Below are 15,122 nucleotides of genomic sequence, written 5' to 3' on the forward strand. Positions count from 1 at the left end.
CAGACATACATACATACATACGTACATACTGCAAGTACTTCTGCGAGTGAAGTAATAGATTGGCAGGGCAGCGGTAGTCGCACTCGACATACCCTACCCTTTCCTTGATTTGTTTTTTCCAAGTGATATATTTAGTGTGTGTATTTGAGAGCAACTCCCAGCTCAGGTGTCGGTGTATAGGCTACCTCCAGCCAGTGTCCCACACACATAGACATACACACACATTTACACACCTACGTATAAATACACTTCTCCTTCCAACACATATCCATATACAAAGATATAAATAATTTTTGTTTTTTTCGTGACAATTTATTTATTATTTGTTCCATCCAGCGGATCTTTAACCACATTTGTGTTTTTCCAGCATATTGTGTTTTTTTGTGGTATTTTTCCGTGCTTTTTTGTTCTTGTTTTCGACAATCATTTGCTTGATTGTCGCGGGAAACTTCCCCGCCCCTTTGCGTTCGTTGCCTGTGTCCGCAGTCCGTACCCATTTGGGTACAAAATACCTCAGCACTACCTGTGGTATTTTTTCTAGTATTTTTTGGTATATTTTCTACTAGTTACATCCATTCCTTCCGTCCCGATCTACAAGATGGCACAAAACAAAGTAGACACAGCGTTGACGAAATTCATCGCCGCGACTGATCGTATCAGTCACTTTGCGGCGAGAGTCAACAATCTTTCGGTTGATAGCCCATCCCTATATACGTGCACATCCGAAGGGACCAGATGCGTTCCTTATGGGAAAAGGTCGAGAATGAGTATGAGGCTTGCTCTTGCGTCATGTCTGAGGAGATGACCACAGAAGAGCTCCCTACTGTTCAGGCCAAGTACGAGTACTGCTATGCTGCCTACGAACAGTGTGCAGCTCTGTTAGGTGAGCAAATAGCCAACGCATCCCAGGCGCTCACCCCCGTACACCCGTACAACCACAAGCTGTGCAATCCATGCCCACAGGGTGTCGATTACCTCCGTGCGACACCGAAGTTTTCGGAGGCGATTACACTCGCTGGCCCACCTTCCGGGATTTATTTACGGCCCTCTACATCCAGAACCCGAGACTGTCGGCAGTTGAGAAACTTTTCTATCTCAACTCCAAGACCAGCGGTGAAGCCCATTCAATTGTTTCAAAGTCTCCTTTAACAAATGAAGGGTTTCAGTCGGCTTGGTCCAGCTTGACTGAGCGTTTCGAGAACAAACGGTTGCTCGTAAACAGTCAGCTGAGAATTTTGTTCAATTTGCCCGCCATTGGGCAAGAGTCGGGTTCCTCTATTCTGGAGCTGCAGAGCACTATTCAAGGGTGTCTGACAGCCTTAGAGCACTCGAAGATCAACGTAGAGAATTGGGATTGCATCCTGGTTTTCTTGTGTTCTTCGAGGCTCCCCAAGTTGACCCTTTCGCTTTGGGAACAGTCAATCCAAAACAAGAGCGATAATCCAACGTGGGTTGACATGAACGCTTTTCTTCTAGAGCGGCATCGCACCCTAGAAGCGATAGCGGAGGTGTCATCCGGCACGAACGCTCCGACGGTTCCAAGAGCCTCACCCAAGAAGGCCCCGTCTCCAGGCAGGTCAACTCTTTTGAGAGTAGGGTGATCATTAAGACCCAGACCTGCAATTTCTGTTCCCGGGAGAATCATCCGATTCGATTGTGCCCTCGCTTCCTCCAGATGGGTGTCAATGAAAGGGTCAACCATATCAAGCGACAGAAGCTTTGCTTGAACTGTTTCGCACGAGGCCATGTCCTGGCCGACTGCACAAGTGCGCACAGCTGTTTTACGTGCAAGGGTCGTCATCATACACTCTTGCATCGAGTCAACCCGACGCCGACAGTCACTAATCCCACTCCTAATATACAGTCCACTCCTTCCCAGTCAGCTAATGTGCAATCATTCCTGGCAGTTAACACACAAGGTGTTCTGCTGAGTACAGCTGTTGTACACATTTGCCATCACGGCGTTCGGCACACAGCACGGGCTCTGATCGATTCCGGATCAGAGGCTACCTTCATTTCTGAACGATTGTTCAAGCGCTTGAGGATGCCATACACATCCGTTCAAGCCCACGTCTCTGGGCTGACTCAAGTTGTAGCAGCCCAGCCCCGAAAGCATTGCCAATTCCTAATTGGCTCCCCGTTGCGACCAGATCTGCAGATTGAGGCATCGGCTTTCGTCCTTCCTCAATTAGCAGGAAAACTGCCCTCATGCTCTGTCCCACAAACCATCCTCGACAATCTGCCAAGCATTCCGCTGGCCGACCCCAAGTTCTATGAGAGTTCGCAGATAGACGTGCTTTTAGGCGCGAATATCCTCCCATCCGTTCTTCTCGGCGGCTCTCGTCCGAACGTTTGTGGGACCCTCATTGGTCAAGAGACCATTTTCGGTTGGATCCTGACCGGCCCAGTGTCGGGATCCACTTCTAACTCATCTCGTCCCTTTCGACTCGACTGTCCGTCGATCGAACTCCTACGATCGGTCCTGTGACAGGACCCCCTCCAAATCTATTTCAGTTTTTCGGCTCGACTGTCCGTCGAACGAATCCTTAAGAATGGTCCTGTGATAGGACCCTCCTCTACATCTATTTCAGCTTTGAATGGTCCTGTGACGGGACCCCACTCTGATCCTTCTCCGGTTCGACTGTCCGTCGAACGATCCTCTACACGCAAGCCTGTGTTAGGCCCCAACTCAAAATCTGTTTCAACACCTTCGGCTCGACTGTCCGTCGACCGAACCTTTACAATTGGTCCTGTGACAGGACCCCATTCGAGACCTCTTTCAGCTCGACTTTCAGCTGGGGTTTCCGTGCCTCCCGGCACAACCTCGCGCCAGCCCAGGAGCCGACGCGACCACCCGGCACCCTCCAGAGAAGAACCACCAAAGACGTCCCATGTCAACGTTTCCCAGGCCGGCATCCACAGGCCCACTCACCCACGCACCAGGCCCGTGCCTAGCTCCCCAGACGGCACTTTCCAGTGCAAAGGAGTGAGCATACTCCCTACCGCGGCGGTCGGGCTACACATGGGGACAGCAGCTTTCGAAGCGCGAGTTGGTTCCGCCGACCGAAAAGCACTCAAAGCTTTTTCGCTCACCAGCAATGCGCTCAATGCGTAAGAATGCACTCAAGCTCCAGTGCTCTCAGCTTCTCTCTCCCACAACTCACCACCGCTGAGCGCGGCTCAGCGCAATAGATCGACGAAATGCCGTCGGCATTTTCTCTATTGTCAGTTCTAATTTACGTCTCACTTACATCGGTTTAATTACCCCAATTGTGCGTTTTCAACAACCCGAAAAGTTTGCAGTAAATACATGTTTATTATAAGAAAAACCGCGAGTGTTATTATTCCGGAAAAGGAGAAACTTTGGAACTTTTCAGCGCCCCTACGCAAACAAACACCAATCATAGGGGATAGATGAAACTTATAACCATTTAAAAAGAGACATTTATTTCCCGCATTTAAAAGACATCATAACAAAAATTATAAAAATTGCGATACCTGCTTAACCCTCAAATTCCATTAATAATTTTGTAACCTCACCATTATTGACAAATTCTCCAAGCTAGCACACACTAGGCAATAGAAATTCAATTAAAGTCGCCGATGCTCTATTACTGTTCATAAGTCAGTACGGCGCACCAGAGAAAATAATTTTCGACCAGGGCGCGGAATTTTCGGGCAGTCTATTCAATGATCTCTTAACCCAATTCCAAATAACGGCTCATACAACCTCATTCCAACAATCAACTGGTAACGCTTTTGTCGAAAGACTGCATTCAACCTTAACCGAATAATCATGGCCAAAAGGAAGGAAGCACGAATATAATGCGGACATGACCAAATACTCACCGAAGCAGTTGCAACGTATAACAATGCAATACACTCCAGCACTTCCTATACCCCTTTCGAGCTTTTTCACGGAAGAACTTACATATTCAACAAAACAATAACATTCGACAATCACCACGATTACCTTAGCAAACTAAATGAATTTAGAAAAGAAATATACCCAAAAGTACAGGAGCACTTAAACGCGAATACAGGAAAAAGGTTGGCTAAATTAAATGAGGACAGAGAGACACCAGTCCAAGTCGAACATAATGATATGATATTTAGGAAAGAAAACCGTAGAAACAAGTTGACACCGAGATTTTCACAACACAAAGTGGATAAAGACAATGGTGTCACCTTGCTAACAACTAGAGGTCAAAAACTACATAAGCAAAAAATTAGGAAAACGGTTAAGAGACAAGAAACCATATCACCAACAAGCTAATAAGCAAAATTGTAATGTTGATGCCAGATGATGGCAGGAGTGACCACTCAAAACAGCTGACAGTGTGGTCGCGATCGATTGATATCGACCTTGTGTATACACGTACACTTCCATACACGACACTTACACACATATACACTCCGTATATGTTCCATATATACTGATAATATATATATAAGTCCATTATTACACATATAATATACATATAGTATCACATACATACACGTACACTTCCGTACACGTTACATATACACTCCGTATATGCTCCTTATAAATTGATATTATATATTGAAATCCGTTACTACACATACAACATATATATTATCATATCCATTTCCGTATACGTCCAAATCCGCCACTCCTGCCGCTCAACTCCGAGTCAAAGTTGATCGTCCGTCGCCGTCTGCTTCTTCTGCAACTACACGATCCGTCCAGGCTAAACTTAGCAACACCCGTGCGATGGCTCTCAGCAACTTCGTCGCCGTCACTGACAGACTGGTGCACTTTGAGAGTCGGGTCAGAGGGCCTGCAGCCGAAGAAGACAATGTACACACGTACGAGATCCGTCGTGACCGCCTGCAAGCCCTCTGGGACAGTGTAGAGACCGCTTATGCCACGTGCGCTGATGCACTGCATCGAGACGGCGACAACGAAGGCATACAGGCCATGGATCAAATATGATCACTGCTATGCAGTGTATGAGCGGTGTCTCGCCCATGTAAAGGGCAAATTACCCAATTTTCCGAATCAACCAGGAGTGAAGCATCCGCTCCTCCTGTGTACTCCAGTGGCTGCCGGCTCCCTCCAATCGACACCGAAGTATTCCGTGGGGATTACTTGCGGTGGCCGACCTTCCGTGATCTTTTCACGGCCATCTACGTCAACAATCCGAGGTTGACTCCGGTTGAGAAACTATTCCATCTCAATTCAAAACCGCAGATGAGGCCAATGAGATCGTAGCCAAATTTCCACTGACGAACGATGGTTTCGCGCCGGCTTGGAGTGCTCTCTGCGAGCGATTCGAAAACAAGCGCTTGTTAATAACGAGCCAGTTAAAAATTCTCTTCAACCTGTCCACGGTTTCGCAAGAATTCTCTCGCAAGTGAGACTCCTCGGCCACTGGACTGGTAACCAGTCCAGAAATACTTACAAAATAAAGCAGTAAGTGTCTGCGATGTACTCCTCAGTTGGGATGACATTAAATCAAATCTCAAGCGACTATACTCCAGCAAGAAGACAGAAGAAATTTTGTTAGAGAGTTACATACTCTTCCGGATGGACTCAGTATGGGGAGATTATATTTCACAGCCACGAAAATAAGAAGTGAATTGATGTCACTGGCCAGAGAAGCAGACTGGTAACCAGTCCAGTGGCCGAGGGAGTCTCACTTGCGAGAGAATTCTGTAATATGTTAGAAATACTCACAAAATAAAGCACTGTGCTGTTTCGAGAACTGAAATAAGACTGAAAAAACTATGCAAAACTACACTCCAATAGACCGAGAGGGAAACACACCAGCTAAAAACAAAAGGAAACTCACATTTCACAGTGCTAAGAGTCAATACTCAAAACTTAATTGCGTTGTAGAGAAGACATTGCATTGGGGAATGGACAGTGTTAATGCTCAGGATGATGATATAATGTTGATAATGATTATGATGATGATCAATTCAATTGTCAACCAGCTATAGAAGACACATCATTTAAAGTCTTACATCACACATTTTGAGATCGTTAGCGAGAGAAGTCTCTCCTTATGCATCAACTAAGTTGATGAAACAAATATCCCCGCACCTTGCACATCACCCCATTCAACATTTCCGTTTACAATTTTGTATTTATTTTTTGTTTTATACCCGTGTGCCGGCAGGAAATATATGTAACAGGTAGAGGGAGGCATCTCCGACCCCAAAAGTATATATAAATTAACAAAATGGATTAATTTTGTTTTAAAAAAGCCAAGTGCTTTATTTAAGAGTTGGATGAGAACTAACTAACTAACAATCTAAATTATTAAAAATTAAAGCTCTGCTGCTGTCGCCGCTGTCGCTGTCGCTGTCGTTGTCGAATTTTACAATTTTTGCGTATTAGCTTGTTGGTGATATGGTTTGTCTCTTAACCGTTTTGCTAATTTTTGCTTGTGTAGTTTTTGACCTCTAGTTTTTAGCAAGGTGACACCATTGTCTTTATCCACTTTGTGTTGTGAACAACTTGTTGTTTTCTTTTCTTAATATCATATCATTATGTTCGACTTGGACTGGTGTCTCTCTGTCCTCATTTAATTTAGCCAACCTTTTCCTGTGTTCGCGTTTAAGTGCTCCTGTACTTTTGGGTATATTTCTTTTCTAAATTCATTTAGTTTGCTAAGGTAGTCGTGGTGATTGTCGAATGTTATTGTTTTATTGAATATGTGAGTTCTTCCGTGAAAAGCTCGAAAGGAGTTGATGAAACAAATATCCCCGCACCTTGCACATCACCCCATTCAACATTTCCGTTTACAATTTACAATGTCCGTCTGTGTGTCTGTCCGTCTGTCCGTATGAACACCTAGATCTCAGAGACTATAAGAGATAGAGTTATAATATTTTTCGACAGCATTTGTTATGTTTGCACGCAGATCAAGTTTGTTTCAAATTTTTGCCACACCCACTTCCGCCCCCGCAAATCAAAAAATCCAATAACAAGCGTAATTTTAAACCTAGAGGTGCAAATTTTGGTATATACAATAACTACTGTCATAGTTATGATTCCTTATGATTTGGTTGCGATCAGATAAAAATTGTGGAAGTTATTAAAGAAATACTTTTGTATGGGCAAAAACGCCAACTTACTAGGGGTCTGAGTTGCTTTGGCCGACAATCTGATATTGTGCCATCTATGGTATATTTTGAGTGGTGTACTATACGATATACCAAACATACCATTTCGTATATTTTAGTATTTTTTAGTATTTTCGGTATATTTTGAAAATGATACCGCAATATTTTGCCCTTATTAAAATTGGGTAGTGGGTATCTCACAGTCGAGCACACTCGACTGTAACTTTCTTACTTGTTATACGATGCAACTGCTTCGGTGAGTATTTGGTCATGTCCGCATTCTATTCGTGCTTCCTTCCTTTTGGCCATGATTATTCTGTATAGTTCGGTTAAGGTTGAATGCAGTCTTTCGACAAAAGCGTTACCAGTTGATTGTTGGAATGAGGTTGTATGAGCCGTTATTTGGAATTGGGTTATGAGATCATTGAATAGACTGCCCGAAAATTCCGCGCCCTGGTCGAAAATTATTTTCTTTGGTGCGCCGTAATGACTTATGAACTGTAATAGAGCATCGGCGACTTTAATTGAATTTCTATTGCCAAGTGTGTGCTAGCTTGGAGAATTTGTCGATAATGGTGAGGTTACAAATATTATTAAAGGAATAAATATCTATATGCACGACCGCCAATGGTCCTTCTGGGGCGGTTGGGGCTTTCATCAATGGTCTGGGCCTTGTGGCAATACTGAGCCTATCGCATAATTACTTGCGTCTGTGGTCAACGTGAATGGTTTGTTGAAATCAGGGTATATGAGTATTGGATCATTACAAAGAAGATCTTTCGACGTTTCGACTGCTTGTTTAAATTCATCGTATATTATTACAGATTTCTTTCCTTTTACTGTCTTGTTATGGGTTTAGTTATCTTCGCGAAGTCTTTTATGAATTTCCTGTAATACCCTAATAATCCTAAAAATGACTTAATTTCTCTTGTCGTTCTTGGGCAGGGGAAGTCCTTGATGGCTTGAATTTTCAGTGGGTTTGGTTTCACTCCTTCCTGAGTAACGATGTGTCCCAAGAAATCGATTTCCTTCCTTAAAAGCTACATTTGCTCGGTTGGATTTTTAGGTTTGCGTTTTGTAGCCTTTGTGAATACGGATTTAATATCTGCTATATGTTTTGAAGTGAGGGTGAGAATACTATTATGTCGTCGAGGTATACGAGACAGACGTCACCGACTAAGTCACCTAAGACGTTGTCCATAACGCGTTGGAACGTGGCAGGAGCGTTCTTAAGACCAAAGGGCATCCTCGTGAACTCATAATGCCCATTTTCAACAGAAAATGCTGTCTTCTCTGCGTCGTTTGGGTTCATTTGAATTTGGTGAAAGCCACTTGCAAGGTCTAATGTTGTGAAATATATGGTCTTCCCTATGCTGTCTAGTATATCTGCAATATTCGGGATAGGATATCTATCAGAAATAGTTTTCTCATTTAGTTTCCGAAAATCGATTACTAAGCGCCACTTCTTTTCACCAGTGCTGTCACTTTTCTTAGGTACAATCCAGACGGGTGCACTCCAAGGTGAATGACTGGTTTTATGATGTTTTGTTCGAGCATTTTTGAAATTTGCTTTCGTACTTCGTCCTTATGTACAAATGGATACCGGTAAGATTTTGTGTGAATCGGTATGTTATCCATTGTTGGTATAGAATGTTTGACAGCGTTAGAGAACTTTAGTCAATTGCTTTCATTGTGGAAGAGACTTTTGAACGCCTTGCATATTTTAAGTAATTGTTGTTTTTCCTCGTTGTTGAGGTGTTCCATCTGAATGTTTAATTGTTGATTGTCCGGTTGTTCTGTATCTGTTGCTGCGGACATGCAGTTTAAGTATTGGTGGTTGGTGGAGAGAATTCTTCTGCCTGTAACGGTTCTTCGAGGTAAAGTGTTTGAATCTGGTCCGGGATCATCATTACACAGAAACTCATAAAAAGAAAACAACGAAAATGGAAAAGAAACAAAAATTCGCCATCTCAAACTACTGTGTGCGATGACCGTATATGTGACAATCAATCGCTGAAAAGGCACCGGGATCATCAAAACACAGTATAAGTTGTATGATTAACGACCGTATATGTGACCATCACTCGCTGAAAAGGCACCGGGATCGTTTTCATTTATCAACTTATATTAACGCAAATTTACTATTAATTTGTGAAATACACAAAACAATCATAAACGAATGAATAAACTAAAACTGCACAAATATTACAAAAATCACTCACAGTGATACTGTTCACTTCGGCAAATGCCAAATGCGTTACCTTCGCTTGTGAAATTCTTGATAATAATTAATATCTGTAGTGGTCGCTTGGACCGCCAACATTTATTTGTTGGGCCTAAAAGTAGGCAAAAGTTTTTGCTATTGGAAACCGTCAGCGCCACGGCTCTATTTGTAGAAAAGTAGTTAATGTAGTATATTTATTAAAGTTATGTATGTTATATATATGTTAATAATCCAAATTTTGTTAGTTAAATGTTAAATGTATAATAATTGTTTAATGTTGGTATAAACTTTTAGGATAATTGTATTTTGTTGGCACACATTTATTAGCGCCATCTGTGTGTGGGGCTTGGCAACATCAAAAAGATTTTTGCGATAGATGCATCTTGAGGCAGTGAATGTCAAAGAATGGGACGATAAAAATGCAACAAAGTTTAACGCCCTATTGACAAGCCAGTTTTTTTTTTTTGCTCAGTCGTGCTGGTCATGCAATCTCAAAAGTCATTTTTCTGAATTGGTCGTGACAAGTCGCACCAGGTGAAATATATATATATAAATTGAGAATTAAGTGCGACGGCCGTTAACGTAACGTTCCAACATAAATATTCAGTTAAAAAAAAACTGCATAGTGCAATTGTGTGAAAACACCCCTTTTCGGTCAGCAGGCAATAGCCAACAGGCGGAGACAAAATTTGGAGTTTTTATGGTGCCGTCCAAAAGGCAGGGTAACTATTGCACACGGCAGACATAAAGTTTACATGTATTCATGATCTGATTTTTCTTTCAAAATCAGACGGCACGTAGTTTCATATTGTACTTTTGGATATTGTTGGTGCTTACGAAGTTAAGCCACCAAGCAAAGCTCATCCACTCCGCTTCGACAGTCGGCAGAACAAAGCTTGTACTAAAGCTTTTAAAGCTTCTGCACGACCGCTGCGAAAGCTGCAGCAGATCAGCTGATAGCTGCAAGCGGGAGTCAGCACTGCAATCTGGCACAAATTAGAGGAGCGATTTGCAGCGCTACCGCACCGCCGCCACCTCAATTTGCATTGGGAGTTGTCCCTAAGAGGGAAACCAAGGAGAACGCCAACATTACCCCAGATGTGGTATATGTGCAAGTGACCGTGCTACGACCTGAGGAAATGTCTCCGAAGATGACCGTGCCATAGATGATTGTGTTGTTTAGTATATGTATCTCGACATTGTTCATTTTGGGCCTTCTGCCACTTAATTAGTGCTTCTTTGTATTCTATTTTGTTCGTTTAAAGTCTTGCTTGCGTTCATACATATATGTTGAATGGACGAAAAACTGTGATGTAAATTTACATATGATTTCGTGGTATAATATACCAAGTATCAGATGTAAATACACTTCATTAGTTATCATAAGCCGTCCTGCATATATCTTGTCCGTAAATACTTTTGTTTTCTGTCATGAATTGCAATTTTAAAATTACATTTATAATTGTTTACAAAGTAAACAATGGAACATCTTGCATAAAAGCTCAGATCAACGTTTGAGTAGAAAGCCTTTGTTAGGGCTTTAAATTTTTGCTCCACAGCTGCAACCACAACAACATAACAACACACACACACACATATCACCGGCTGTGAAAGATCTTTCGTCGCTGGAGAATGATGTAAGTGAGCTTTTTGTTTATACCTACGTAGCTTTTATCCTATTGTTCGCTACAGAGCTTTTTTTTATTGCATCTGTTGAATGTAGAATTTATAGTCCAAACGAAGTTTATTTTTATTTGTTTCGCTGGCAGCTTCATTTCGCTGCGCCTGAGGAACCTTAAGTTTCTTAGGGCTGGGCATTTGCCGATGGTCCATTGCCATATAAGGATATGGATTCCTAATTAAATAGTTTTATAGTACATAAAAACTATCTATTAATTAGCGATCCATATAAAAATTGCAATACGAAATATTGGCTATCTATTTCTATTAATCATAATTATTCTATTTATCTATTTATTTAGTTTTTAAGTATTTATTATTTATTATTATGTGGCCATTGCAACCCTTTTATCGGGTCTCAGCCTGAAGCGCGATGTGCCTCCACGCGGCTCTGTCCTGAGCGCGCCTTCGCCAGTTGGTAACACCAAGTGTGGACAGGGTTTCCATCACCTGGTCCTGCCAACGCGTTCGGGGTCGTCCTCTCCTTCGTGTCCCAACAATCATCGCATCAAACACCTTACGAGCCGGAGCATCTTCATCCACACGGGCAACGTGGCCCAGCCAGCGAAGTCTTTGGGATTTCACTCGACTGGCCACGTCAACATCGCCGTATAGCTCATACAGCTCGTGGTTGTATCGTATGCGATAAACATCGTCCACGCAGATTGGACCAAAGATTTTGCGAAGAATTTTCCTCTCGAACACTCCAAGAGCAGCTGCATCTGACTGCGTCACAGTCCAGCACTCTGCACCATATAAGAGTACTGGAAGAATGAGCGTCTTGTAGAGTGTGGTTTTGTGCGTCGAGAGAGAGCTCTACTGAGCCAAAAGTAACACCTGTTAGTCACCTGGCAAGTGTTATTCTCCGCTTAATCTCCAGACTGACATCATTTGTGCTTGTTATAGCAGTGCCTAGGTAAATAAACTCCTTGACGGACCCAAAGCTATAGTTTTCTGCAGTCAGCTGAGAATCAAGACGCCGCGATTCTCTGCTAGAGCACACCATAAACTTTGTTTTCTCCATATTAACTGCTAGTCCTACTTTTGCTGATTCCTTTTCAATAGCCCCGAAGGCTCCTGTGACATCACGCTTGGTGCGGCCAATGATATCAATATCATCAGCGTAACCAAGGAGCTGGACACATCTGTTGGTTAATATCGTGCCCGTCCGATGTACACCGGCCTTTCTTATAATACTCTCCATTAAAATATTGAAGAGTATACAAGATAGCGAGTCACCTTGTCTGAGGCCACACTTGGTAGTAAAGGTTTCGGATTGGCCACATCCTACCTTGACAGAGCTGATGGTGTTGCTCAATGTCATTCTGCAAAGTCTAGTCAGCTTTGCTGGTATACCAAGCTCAGACATGGCGGCATATAGGCGATCTCGCCGGGGCTATCAAATGCAGCTTTGTAGTCGACGAAGAGATGGTACGTGTCGATCTGGTTTTCGTAAGACTTCTCCAGGATTTGGCGCAAGGTGAAAATCTGGTCAACAGTGGACTTGCCAGACCTGAACCCACACTGATAAGGTCCAATCAGTGCTTCAGCATGGGGTTTCAGTCTTTCACACAATACGCTCGTTACGACCTTGTACGCAACTGGAAGAAGACTAATTCCGCGGTAGTTGGTGCGCACCGTGGCTTCACCCTTCTTCAGGATGGGACAGATCATGCTGAGATTCCAATCTTCGGGCATGCTCTCCGTGAGCCATATCCCTACCAACATATCACCAGCTGCCTTAAACAGTTCTGCCGGCAGGCCGTCAGCACCTGCAGACTTGTTGTTCTTAAGCCGTTGGATTGCATCCTTGACTTCGATATGACTTGGGATTGGCACTTCAATATCAGTGCCATAGATTGGGGTTCGTGGATCATAATCTTAAGAGTCTGTGCTTGAGCCAGATAACAGACTCGAAAAGTGATCCCTCCATAACCTCAGCACGACCTCTGCTTCTGTGACAAGGTTTCCATCATCGTCCCTGCACGCCACTGCACCAGACTTAAATCCTTGGGTCAGACGCTTCACCCTCTGGTAGAAGTTACGTGCTTCATTTCTGCATCTGCTGCTCTCTATGCTCTCACACTCTCGCCTTTCCTGCTCTTTCTTCTTGCGTCTGAAAAGGCGTTTTTCGTATCTTCTTCTCAACCTGTAGACGTCCACAATAGCTCGTGTCGCCCCAGCCTGCAGTGTTCTTCTGTAGGCGGCGTCCTTTGCAGCTGTTGCGTCACGACACTCCTGATCGTACCATGGATTCCTTGTTAGAGGACGCTGGAATCCAAGCACCTCTTTTGCCGAAGCTCGCAGGGAGTGAGATATGAGCGCCCACATATCGCTTATGTCTTGAGGTATTGAAGGTGCTCGGCTTAATAGCCCCGAGACGTGAGTGGAGAATGCATTCTTCGCCTGTTGTGATTGCAGCTTTCCGATGTCCAGCCTTCTTAACGCATTTCGACGTGCAATCTTCGCCACACATAGCCGTGTGCGAATCTTAGCTGCAACAAGATAATGGTCGGAGTCGATGTTGGGACCCCGACAGGATCGTACGTCGAGTATGTTAGATGCGTGCCTTGCATCGATCACAACATGATCGATCTGATTTCTGGTCAGTCGATCGGGAGAGAGCCAAGATGCCTTATGGATGTCCAAATGACGGAATCCGGTACTACGAACTACCATATTATGCGCAGCTGCAAAGCCTATTAATCTGAGACCATTGCTCGAGGTGGTCTCATGTAGACTAAATCGCCCGACGGTGGCACCAAAGATGTCTTCTCGTCCTACCTTGGCATTAAAATCCCCGAGGAGAATTTTAATGTCATGGGAAGGACAGCGGCCATAAGCTCGGTCGAGCTCCGCATAGAAAGCGTCCTTAGTGGCATCGTCCTTTTCCTCCGTTGGGGCATGTGCGCATATCAGCCTGATGTTAAAGAACTTGGCAGTAATTCGGATCGTTGCAATTCTCTCGTTTATTGGCCGAAAGTGAGAGACTCGGCGCCGCAGCCTGGCACCTACAACGAAACCACAACCAAATTCATGCCGTTCTGGATGGCAGCTGTAGTAAATGTCACAGTTCTTCCTCTTTATGCAGCCTTGTCCTATCCATCGCATCTCCTGGATAGCAGTGATGTCAACCCTACATTTGTTGAGGGTATCTGCTAGTTGTTGAGCAGCACCAGGTCTGTACAAAGTTCGTACGTTCCAGGTGCATACTCTCAAATCATTGTCCTTTTACGTTTGCTATGGTCGTCAACGTTAGATCGGTTCCTTTCCGAGGCTTCTCTTGCTTCCTTCACTGAAATTGTGTTTTGCATGGGTGGATTCCAAGTCCTACGCCAAAACATAGTTTGTAGAGTTTGGACTCTCGTCGCGCGCTTTAGTTTGCCACTCAACGGCTGTCGAGCGACAATCCAGGAGAACCACGTGGAGGTAGTGCGTCGGTTTGGAGAAAGCAGTGACAGGAATCATGCTGGCATTCACCAAGTTGAATGCAATCAGACACTTTGACCTGTATGCTTCCCCATTCTCTCCCTTTAAGTATTTATGAAATAGATTTAAATTGGCTTTAATATTTCAACGTCGTTATTTCTTATTCCGTCCATGTTTTCTTTTGTTACCTTATTTGCCTTTTTCTTTATGTTTCTTAATTTAAATAAATTTGTTATAATGTTTAGTATGTGCGAGTAAGTTTTCAAATTTGGAACCATGCAGCGTTTGTATGGGGAGGGTTGAATAACGAGGAGCTTCTCTAAGGGATCCTGTCATTTAAATTGATTTTTACATTGGCTTTGCAGGATCATGGTAGGGTGGGCGTCTGCACCAATGAGTGCACCGTAAAGGAGAAGTGCTCCAAGTCGAAGGTAGATCCCTAACTTGTTTTTCCTCCAGTTTTCTTCTAACTCTTTACCTCTTTTGTTTACTGTCCTTGTATGTCTTTTCCCCGTTTTCCCCTTCCTTAAGTACGCGAATTGATTAATAATGTAATTAATCTACGGAAGCACGTAGCGGAAAGGATTTTTTCTCTTTAGCCCACTCCCATCCGACCAGACAACAGCCGTAGCGATCGCGTACACCTTTCGTATCGTTACAAGCACACCAGCTTCTTAAACGAACAAGCTTCGTT

General features: G+C 43.6%; 1 protein-coding gene across 1 annotated transcript; it reads right to left on the reverse strand.

Annotated features, from left to right (window-relative positions):
- Positions 1-12,337: 12,337 nt before the first annotated feature.
- LOC132797830 (uncharacterized) lies at positions 12,338-14,467 on the reverse strand. The gene is made up of 3 exons (XM_060809603.1): positions 14,334-14,467; positions 12,936-13,919; positions 12,338-12,824 (listed from the first exon to the last, which is right to left on the reverse strand). The coding sequence occupies exons 1-3, from the start codon at positions 14,465-14,467 to the stop codon at positions 12,338-12,340; spliced, it is 1,605 nt and encodes a 534-aa protein (XP_060665586.1).
- Positions 14,468-15,122: the final 655 nt, after the last annotated feature.

This window comes from Drosophila nasuta, unplaced genomic scaffold (assembly GCF_023558535.2).
Source record: "Drosophila nasuta strain 15112-1781.00 unplaced genomic scaffold, ASM2355853v1 ctg26_pilon, whole genome shotgun sequence".
Classification (NCBI taxonomy): Eukaryota; Metazoa; Arthropoda; class Insecta; order Diptera; family Drosophilidae; genus Drosophila; species Drosophila nasuta.

Excerpts from the sequence above, each read along its gene's own strand:
- LOC132797830 (XM_060809603.1), bottom strand. The coding sequence starts at position 14,467 with ATGATTCCTGTCACTGCTTTCTCCAAACCGACGCACTACCTCCACGTG. Across the intron at positions 13,920-14,333 it reads TCTACAAACTATGTTTTGGC|GCTGATATGCGCACATGCCC; the intron begins GTAGGACTTGGA and ends CTTTAACATCAG. Across the intron at positions 12,825-12,935 it reads GAAGCAGAGGTCGTGCTGAG|TCATATCGAAGTCAAGGATG; the intron begins GTTATGGAGGGA and ends GCCAATCCCAAG.